Here is a 10,487-nt window from a genome sequence, read left to right on the forward strand (position 1 = left end):
TTATTAAAAAAAACTTAGACGAACGTATTTCCAAGAACTTAAAAAGTACTTTAAAATGTTAAAGCTTGGCCTAATGAACGTGATGATGCTTGGAAATGCTTATTCCTTACTGCCCCTATGCAACTGTAGATCGGAGCTCGAGCCCAGTAACTGGCCCGTAAATATTAAGTGACTGTAACATTTAAGTAACATCTAAATACTAACGCTTCCATTTCCGGGAGGCACGGAGGGTAACACTTGTTGCTTTACGGCTTTCCGAACCCGTATAATACTGATCAGGATGACTGCTTAGAGCAGGGATACAAGGGCGGAGCCAAAGGGGTGGCCAACAGAGCCCTTGCCACCCCCAGTGCCACCCCGCTGGAAATGGTAAACGTTAAAGTATACCAATGAGGAGATCGGGCAAAGATATGAGCGGAAAACTGTCATTTCCGAGTGTCCTTGAAGGCATCCCGACGCAGCAGGACCCTGTGCGTGCTGCTTACTGACATGTCATTGGCTAAAAGCTCTGGCAGTGGCACACGTTCATACATGATCCAAAACACACCCGCGGTATTGATAACAGCAGGAGTTAAGCAGGTATTTATAACATGTTACACTGTATTACCTTCCTAATGAGAGGTGGTCACACACTTGCAGTAAATAAAAAATAGCAGCATGAAAGCGTTGCGCACTGTCTGCTCCATGTCTCGTTTAAATTAGCCACGAGCCCTGCTCGTGCTGATATAGATCGTCTTTTAGACAGCGTCTTTGTACCTATGTATGTTTTAGTGCACGTGCTGAATTATAGTGTTGTTTAATTTTTTTTAGCAAAGCTAGCCCTTGCTTGAAGTCTGTGTGGTAAGTGTATATGTGGAGAACCAAGTCATTAGTTTTCTACTGCATGTAAGCAGGCTATGCATGTCATATTTCACTATACTGTAATGTGAGGGTTTAATTAGCTGCCTAGATTAATTAATTAAATTAATCTATTTAAATAAATAAAAAAATTCCTTCATTTATCATATTTAGATGGACCCCTCTGAGAAACCCTTGCTCACCCTTTGGCCCCCCCTTAAATAAAAGTCTAGCTCCGCCACGGCAGGGGTGGGCAATCTTATCCGCAAAGATTGTACTGTAATCATCACAGTTTGTGAGGTTCAGTGCAATGCAGATTGATGGATCTTAGTGAGAGAAATGAGCGATCTATACTCTGCATAATCCTAGGGCAGATACTAGCCAGACCTAAATCACACATCTACACCTTTTGGTTTTATATCTTGTGGCATTTGAATTGTCAAGCGAAATGAAAAACATATATGAATATTAACGCTCATGAACGCGCGTAGTAACGCCGTTTGGCCACCAGATGGCATAATAGCGACAACGCTGTTCTCACGCCGTATAACGGTGTGGATTGAGGTTTATGGCGGAAGAGCGATTTTTATCTTGGTTTTGCTTTAATTACACATATTAATCATGAATGCATCAATAGTTACAATAAAATCGTCAATGGTGGTTTAGGGCACAGATGTGTGTCAGAAAGTTACTGCTACTCTGTTACTGTAAACACTGCTACAATACAGCAATGCAGAGAGACTCATTTTGCACAACGACAATAGCTGAGGTGAATAGTTTAATGAATCAGACCCTGACATATTGCAGTAAAAGTTGATGCGGAAGAATGGTTTGTGCATAAAATATTTCATGGTTTTCTTATACAGAGGCGGGTGTCGGAACAAAAACACACTCAGCAACACCCTTTCTGTCCATCGCACCCACATCACGATGCAGTAAAGCACTACAGGTGTCTTACATGGGGTCTCTGAACTCCCCAGCGCTCTCTGTTGCAAGGAGACCCTCAGCTGGTGAATATCTCATAAACACAGTGCTGGTGTCCGGCGGCCAGAATGGTACAGGGTGACAGTACTTTATCTCGGGAGAAGCCAGTAGCGGAAAGGCCAAATGCAAGAAAGTCCATTATGTCGCTGAGCCAAAGACTGAGAACGGTCAACCACCAGACACACACGCAGAGGCCAGTACGTGGTTGGAGATGATGGCGCCCTCAGAGCAGAACAGCAAATGACAGTGGGGGTTGTGAAAAGCTCATAGCTCATGTGGGAGAGCTTTATGTTGCTGTAAGGCATTCAGCCTATAGAAGCAAACATGCGTTTTGTCTATACAAACAAAAACTCTGCTGCGTAACAGACGAACCCACGTGTTTTGCACCGCAGGAGGACAAGCTCCCTGCGAGAGTTACGTCAAAGTCATAGCGGGTTCATACGTGTTCAGTTAACCCAGCTAAATGCGCCAAAATGCTGAGGCCGTTGTTTGGGGAATGGCCGTTTCGACGATGGAGAAGATCAGTTGGAAGACGGCGAGAGGAGCCGTGACAAAGTTAAGATTTCAGGGGACAGGGAGCACGCGCCAAGGCGTCCGCGTGAAGCTCAGAGAGTCATAGCGCCCCCTCTGGTGTCGTTGCTCCTCTGCGAGTGGCGGACGCAGATGGCCGCGTTTAGAGATTTGAGGTGCTCGGACGGAGCAGGTCGCACAGTCATTGTCTAACGCTATTTTATGCGGATGTACTTAATGCATTTAAATTGATCTCGTTCTGTTGTTGAGAGTAACGCACTCTTTTACTTTTTTGCGGTAGAAGTTTTATCAAAGTATTACGAAGGAGGGCAGATTAGGCATCGCTCATAAGAATCTTCGTAGCTGGACGCCGAGAGCAGTATCTGACCCCCCTTGATACCGGTTTTGGGGCTCCCAAACGCTCACCTCCCGTGTCTTCAGACGACCCTCTGAAATGACGAGACACCACCCTTAAGAGACGTGCAACTTCATTTATTGTTTCACACGATTATATTCTAAGATACCACAGACATGCTAAAACTGGTATTTAATATAAATGTATATTTGGATGCGTCCGAGATGTGTGTGCTGTTTTTATAAACAATCCCACATGCAGAAAGTACGGGCACACGTAACATATCTGCAATGTTATTAAATTATTATGTCAAATGTCCTATTTCATTTCTTACAAATGTAAGGAAATAGACAATGTGTTGTTATAGTTCTGAAAACACAGTCAAGGAATGTTCAATTTCGTTGCATTTATGTTCGCCGATTATGATCGTGTCGCGCACATTGCTTTCTCTATAAACCCTTTGAAACCTTTCCGGGTGCATGTTCACTGCTACCATTTTGTTTCTGTTTATCTAGTACGCGCTTCGTTCGTTCCAGCAAGGCATGAGTGGCGATTAGGTAACTCCGTCTTTTTCTCCTCCTACTTCCATATTCCCAAAATGGTGCACAAGTTCAGCTGTTTCAATGTCAGCCTCTCTCCGCGTCCCCCTCCCCCCTCGCTACCCCGCCACCTCCCCGACGCGTTGCTGTTTTTGCAACCCCTGCCAACTCGTCAGCTGATCCCGCTGCTTCACTTCATAGTGGCGACTGTAGATCAGAGCTCGCGCCCTTGCACGGGCTTGCACCACGCTACCATTCACATTTCTGCTCACTGGAGTAGAAAAAGGGAAATGAAGCAGTCGACAGTATATAGAAAAAAAGCGTGTCTTCCTGAACAACAAGCATTCAGTTCTTTTAGCTAGCTAGTAACATATGATTGAGATTAACGCGAGGCTGTGTATTGCGTTGCTGTAATGACTTCTGTTACGTTGCAGTTTCAATTTTATAACTGCTTGCTATGGTCTGTAAATCTTGTAATAGAAGGTTGGATTTAAGCACCCCTTTGTTTACATGCAATTCCTCTTTCTGCGGAAGGAGGCTTTTTCGTAGTGAGCTGCGTGATACCGACCAGCTGTTTCCCGCCTTGAAAGACATCCGATCAGCTGCAAATACACACATAGGCGTACATGCGGAAAGGGAGAGAGAGGAGAGAGAGATCGAGCGGGAGGGAGGGAGAGAGACAGAGAGCGCCACACACACACACCGAGGAAACCCCATCAGCTGGGAGTAGAGTAACATTACAACTCCGTGGACTTCATACATATGCACAGACAAGCAAAATTATAATATTTTTATAAGTAAAAATCATTCACTGTGTATATGCGGGCGTTTCCACGCGACTGAAACGCACCTAAAGAAATACAAAAAATTAGAAAGGAGGAATCGAGGACACAAAACTGGAGAAAAAAGCATGGAGTATTTCATGGTGCCAGCTCCGAAGGTGCCCTCATTGCAACATTTCAGAAAAACGGAAAAAGAGGTGATCGGGGGTCTCTGTAGGTGTGTATGCGCCGACTAATTGCATATTTCACAAATGGGTGTTTTTTCTTTAATGAACTGTTAAGCCTTTGGTGTCTGCAACGCGAAAGCGGTGAGACAACATGCTTGATTTCATTTGTATGTTATTGTGTACACGAACGATACCCCATGAGCGGGACAGTTATTGCCTTGATTAAGATTGATTTATTTGTACAAATAATGCAATGGGTCCTATGTAGCAAATACGGGGGTGTATCATGTTATTGTTACTTAGTCAATTTTTTTGTGAAATCGATACATTTTGTGTCCAGCAAACATAAACCACGTGGTTTAAGGCACTCCACGCTGCTGTTCTGTTGTAAGACTAGTCGGAGGCGGCTGTTGTTTTTCTTTATATAAACAATTATAGATTATTTTTTATTAATTTTTCGTTGGTGATTAGATCACATTCTTCCTTTGAGATGATGGAGTGTTGCAGCAGAGCGACATGTATCCTGTGCGGTCTGCTACGTTAGTTACGCGCTGTGAAGTTATTGTGGGCAGTGCGGCCATGCTTGTGGCGTGTGCTGAAGTAGTAAACGATCTGGCGTCGTCTTCCTCCTTATGCCACGGTCGCGTTTCCCCCTCGAATCAAACGCGTGCTAAGGGGGAAATCTGATCGAAACCGAACCTCTTTTAAAACCCAGGCTAACATGGACGTCGAAGGTCACATTTCAGCACTTTGCACGCCGAATTGCGCTGCGTCTATTATGTCCGTAGCTCTGCCATGCTGCCGCATGGACAGGCGTAGAGGAAGCGGAGTCGCATTGTTTTAATGGCGGAGCGCTCGGCTGGGGCATTTCACTAGATCGTTTCTGGGAAGCTGTCGAGTAAACGACCACATTCTGAAATGAGGATCGGCACTAAAGAATGCTCTGTGCCGACGAATGGAGATATATTAAGTTGTCTTTTTCATAAAAGGGGGTGTGTATAAACGAGCAGGCCTGTCTAAGCGTCCGCAACCCCTGCTAGACAGGGAGGCGGAGGGGAGGGCGGGGTGGGAGGCCCACAGACAGCGAGCATTCTGGGAAATGTGGTTCTTCCATCGGACCGACCAGGCTGCGCTGAGGGCTGTGCTTCGCTGTCACTATAGCACAGAAAATGCGCGAACAGCTGTCACTGTGCAGGAGGAACGTGTATAGTCCGCGCCGATCATGTGGATGTACCCTGAACGTGTGTGCTTTAACGGCGAAAAAATAACTTAATACTCTGGCAACAGTTTCGGGTTGTAGCTTTCGGTGGATTTCTTGAAGCATGAACACTTTCTGCAGTGACACGTATTAAGTGCTTCATTTAAAGTTTGTACTTTACTTTGATATCCAAAACGGAACAGACTAACATACTGGTGACTAGAAATAATGTTGGTGACAGCTTATTTAAAAGGATGCATGATGAGATGGCGTGAATTCTGTTGTCAGATCTTATCATGTCCATGTTTGTGGGTCTTTAAAAGCAATCCAGACTTTCTTGCCTTATCCTTGAATCCTGGCAGAGTTAAAATTCTGGTTGAAAACAGCAAGACGGTGAAGTGGTGTGCCTTGCTTGCTGTTTTCCCGTGAGCCGAACAGGTCCGCTGCAGATTTCCAGCCAAATCTGTTTTGTTAGTTATTAATGCATAGCAGTGTGACTGGCCAGCCATTGCTCTGAAGGAAGCAGATGGGATTGCATGTGGTCAGTGTACTTTAGGCAGGCTAGTCAGGTTATTTGACGGCCCACAGGATGCACCTACTCCGCGCTTTGAGGCCGCAACCTCAGACCCAAACGAGAAGCCGCAGCCAGGAGCAGGGCCAGAGGGCATAGGGTCCGCTGCTGAAGGTTTCTGGTTTGAATCCAGCTAGTCAGCCGCTTTTAGGGTTCGAATTCAGTCATGCATCACCAAGACAACTTAATAAGAGTCAAGTGTGATGTTTAGCTAAGGAGTACGGCTGCAGTTTGTGCCTGTTGTGTCTCCTGGTAGCGGTTCTGTGTTGCTGAGACTTTTCGTAAAGGCGACGTCAGCACGAGTCTGTCTGCCACACCTGAGCCCACTGGGTGAGTCGTATTCATCGGCTGCAGACTTATTTTGGATGGCAGAGGCCCCTCCCCCTCCAGGGTGGGGGGTGGTTTGAATCCTGCTCCGTGTTTGGGGAGCTTGCAGGCTCTCCCGCCCACCGATGTGCGGGCTTCCTCTCGATATTCAGCTTTGGCCCGTGCTTGTGTGTGCGCCTCGGGGGGGCGGGCCGGGGGGGTGGGGGCTGTACTGGACGAGCAGCGGGAGGCGTGTTAATGTTGGCGGTGCGTTAATGGAGCATTAGCTGATATCACCGAAACGCGAAGCGAAAGTTCCCGCAATTTGAACACGCCTACGAATATTATCAGCAGTAAAGACATCGGTCTGGAAAACCCTGAAAGTCAATATAACTGACCTTTCCTACTTCATGGAATTTGGGATTCATTGCTTTCCTCGGGTAATGGAAATTTTAAAGTTCCTCTCTGACTCCCCCTGCCTCCCCCCCCATAATGTGTTCAGTTGTTCTTCCTGAGTGCCTGGGACCAGGTGGGAGCGTTCAGAATGAGGCCATGCCTGAGCGCTACGGCCCGATCTCCGGGGCAGCAGCTGGCCTCTTTTACTCATTTCTTTACCACACTTTCACCATGCAGGTCCGGGATTTAAGGCCCCGTAGCCTGGCCTGGTATTAATTTTATTCTCCTTCGGTTTTGTTATTAATGTAACAATCATTCACAAATAATTCAGTTTCCCCAGTGTCGGGTATCAGATGGAATATGGTTACTGCTGTAATTGAAGCCTGACTGTCTGCTCGTTTAGTCCGGGAACAAGCCCAGGTCCAGCTGTACCCAGACGCCCAGTCTGTGTCAGTGCTGTCTCTCGTGTTGTTCTTCCCTGTCACACAAACGGTTACATGTGGATGGTACCAAGTCACAAAGTCACTATCTGTCCATTTGCACACACAGATAGTGGCGTTCTGTAGAACTCCCATTGAGAACCAGCTATCCTGGGTTTGTATACAAACCGTGGGTCCTTCGTTCAGTCAGCGGTATGGGCTCAGCTCCCCTTTCCGCCGTGAAGTTGCACACGACGGCCAGCAGAGGGCCTGCACCTCCTCCTTGCATCCATTTTAATCTGAAACACTAGCAGCACGTAACATAGACTTTTTTAGATTATAAGCTACCGCCACGACGTTGGCTGGAGCGCCGCCTTCCCGTCCAAACGGCGGCAGCCGGATCCTTGGCTTTTACACAGAAGGAGGAGACCTGATGTGAGAATCACTTAACACGCCGTCGCCCAGTAGGCTGCGAGGTCTCGACCGCGCGGCACGGTGTCAACGCGAGGCGCGGAACAGCAGGAATCTGGCCCGGCCGCTTCGCCAGGAATGTTATCCGATTCTTTTAGGCTTCCGACTGTTTCTGTTGATACAGCAAACTCGCGACCTGCAGTGAACTCCGCGCGCGGATGCGGCCCCTTGTTCTTCAGTCTGCCTGCCTGCACTCTGGATTCGTGCCACCGAGTCCTTCTGCACGGCTGCACGGCCTCCGATGTTCTGTGTAATGTTAGGAAATAGGGCTGTTTTCCGGCAATTTTGTGTTTTAGTGGCAAATCAATTTGAAATTTTGCGCGCTGCATTGAACATTATTACCAGAGCTGGAAAGTTCAGGTCCAGAAAGTAAAATTCCAGACCAAAATTTTGTTTCAACCCACTAGTTGAGTATGAAGAGTCACAGTCACAGAGTACTCAGCTGGTGGGTTGGGACAAAATCTTGGTCTGGACTTTTTCTTGGCCTGAAATTTCCACCTCTGGTTGTTATCCACACACTTACAGGAGTGTTTGATGTTAAATTCTCCTGTGGGTTTTTGTGCCCGGTTCCTGTGATGTTCCGGACCACGCATCCTGCGCAGTTCCTATTGGATGTCACTGACGCATCCTGCGCTGTTCCTATTGGATGTCACTGACGCATCCTGCGCTGTTCCTATTGGATGTCACTGACGCATCCCACCATCCGGCTCTAATTTGGTCCGATCTGATTGGTGCGTCCTTTCATTCCCCAGTCTGGCGAACATCCCGCTCACCCCGGAGACAGCGCGTGACCAGGAGCGGCGGATTCGCCGCGAGATCGCCAATAGCAACGAGCGCCGCCGCATGCAGAGCATCAACGCTGGCTTCCAGTCGCTGAAGACTCTGATCCCGCACAGCGACGGGGAGAAGCTCAGCAAGGTGGGTGCGCAGGTGGTGGAACATCACTGGCGCAATAAAGGTTTTTTTTGTTCGTACAATTTTGCTCAAACGTTCACAAACAAGTTCGTCGTGGCAGTTTTGCTCCAGTGATTTATACAGCTGTTCTTTTTCTGTGGCACAGTGGTTCTACAACATGCAACTTTATAAATAAATAAAACAAAATCACAAATTTAATGCACACATTTTAATGTATTATTGTTTTTAAAAAAAAAAAAAAAAAACAGCACAGGGTCAAAACACAGATGTATTTGCTTTGCCATTGACACTGAAAACCTGGCTATCATTGCTTGTTCTGGGTCAGTAAGTTGGCAGTGATCCGTCTCTCCCCTCCGCCGCGCTCGCAGGCAGCCATCCTCCAGCAGACTGCGGAGTACATCTTTTCTCTGGAGCAGGAGAAGACGCGGCTCCTGCAGCAGAACACTCAGCTGAAGCGCTTCATCCAGGTACGTCTGGGTTCAAGGCCTCTCCGAGCTTCTCCGCCAGCAACCCGGTACTCGTCAGTCTCGCTCGCTGGGCCGTGTTCTGTTAGATGACACTCCACATTCCTCAGTGCTGCCCTCTGCAGGTCTGCCGTATCATTCGCTCCCTCCTTCCCTTATTTTTTTTTTGGCCAGGAATTTAGCGGTTCGTCCCCCAAGAGGAGGCGCGCCGAAGAAAAGGACGAGGGCATCGGCTCTCCTGACATCCTGGAGGAGGAGAAGGCGGAGGACCTGCGCAGGGAGATGATCGAGCTCCGGCAGCAGCTGGACAAGGAGCGCTCAGTGCGTATGATGCTGGAGGAGCAGGTGAGGCAGCCAGGGCCCCAGAAGTGAAGCCTGTAACCTGTATAGCTGACGCTAATTTTAACGCTAAATTTAACGCTAATTTTAACGCTAATGCTAACCCGTACAGCTAAGGCCAATGTTTCACCGTCCCTGTCATTAAACCCCCGTCCTTCCAGATCCGCTCCCTCGATGCTCACCTGTACCCTGAGAAGCTGAAGGTGATCGCCCAGCAGGTGCAGGAGCAGCACATGCAGACACAGACGCAGACGCTTCTCCGGCTGCAGCAGCAGCACGAGCAGCTAGAGAGGGAACTGCCCCCTTGCAGCCCACAGGTTAGACGCACATCGACAAGCGCAGCACCGGTCACATTCTGAGTGCCTTGCAGAATAGGAGTGCCTGCAGTGACATTCTGACCCACTAGAGGGCGTCAGATCTGTTGGTTGCTGACAGCTAATTGGGTTGTGGATCCTCTTATGTGACCTTATAGGTGTGTCGTTACATAGAAGCTTACCTGGGTGTGCGCCAACATGTCTCCCGGCCCCCTCTGCTTCCTGCAGGTGCTGACCCCTCCGACCCCTCCGGCCCCCACTCACCACGCCACTGTTATTGTCCCCGCTCCCACGTTGCCTCCACTGCCCCATCATGTAACCGTGGTTACAATGGGCCCGACCTCTGTCATCAACACAGCGTCCACGTCACGGCAGAACCTGGACACCATTGTGCAGGTGTGAGAGCTGAACCCTCTGCTGCCTGTTGAAAGGCTAGCAGATAGCTCACCAAGAAGGTCATTGGTTCAAAGCCCTTTATTGCAGGGTTCCCCAGTTCCAGTCCCGGAATTCCGGTTCGCGACACGGATTTCCCTGCTCAGACACACCTATTAAATCTGTCAGTCAGCTGGTGAGCTGAATAAGGTGTGTTGAGCACGGAAATCTGCAAACTATGTCGCAGACTGACCCTCCAGGACTGGAGCTGGGGGACCCAGCTCTACTGTAACTTGCTTTGGATAACAAGTATCAAGTAAATGTCGTGGACCAATGTGGCAGATCGTAGCAAAACAGAAGGGAAAGGTTTATTTTCTTCTGCCTGACATATGAATATGTGAGCAGCAGGTGGCGCTCTGCCTTCCTGACCGGTTCTCGGTTCTCGGTTCTAGGCCATCCAGCACATCGAGGGGACGCAGGACAAGGCCTCGGTGGCGGAGGAGGAGCAACGGCGAGCTGTCATTGTCACCCCCGGCCGCGTCCCGCAG

The 10,487-nt window shown here is 48.5% G+C and overlaps 1 protein-coding gene across 4 annotated transcripts in view; it reads left to right on the forward strand.

Moving 5' to 3' along the window:
* Positions 1-3,575: 3,575 nt before the first annotated feature.
* Positions 3,576-10,487, forward strand: part of tfap4 (transcription factor AP-4 (activating enhancer binding protein 4)) — a 10,535-nt gene continuing 3,623 nt past the window's right edge. For 3 of the 4 annotated variants that reach the window (XR_011984720.1, XR_011984721.1, XM_023810763.2), the window contains exons 1-7: positions 3,576-4,224; positions 8,288-8,453; positions 8,819-8,917; positions 9,089-9,259; positions 9,415-9,570; positions 9,796-9,963; positions 10,392-10,487. The exon at positions 10,392-10,487 is cut by the window's right edge. Coding sequence is in view for 2 of the 4 variants with exons in the window: in XM_023810763.2 (XP_023666531.1) it covers positions 4,136-4,224; positions 8,288-8,453; positions 8,819-8,917; positions 9,089-9,259; positions 9,415-9,570; positions 9,796-9,963; positions 10,392-10,487 (945 nt within the window). In the remaining 2 variants the exon portion in view is untranslated. Of the gene's footprint in view, positions 4,225-5,288; positions 6,274-8,287; positions 8,454-8,818; positions 8,918-9,088; positions 9,260-9,414; positions 9,571-9,795; positions 9,964-10,391 lie in introns of those variants that run through there. The other variant, XM_023810764.2, reaches the window with a different exon arrangement.

Source organism: Paramormyrops kingsleyae, chromosome 22 (assembly GCF_048594095.1).
Source record: "Paramormyrops kingsleyae isolate MSU_618 chromosome 22, PKINGS_0.4, whole genome shotgun sequence".
In the NCBI taxonomy this organism is placed as follows: domain Eukaryota; kingdom Metazoa; phylum Chordata; class Actinopteri; order Osteoglossiformes; family Mormyridae; genus Paramormyrops; species Paramormyrops kingsleyae.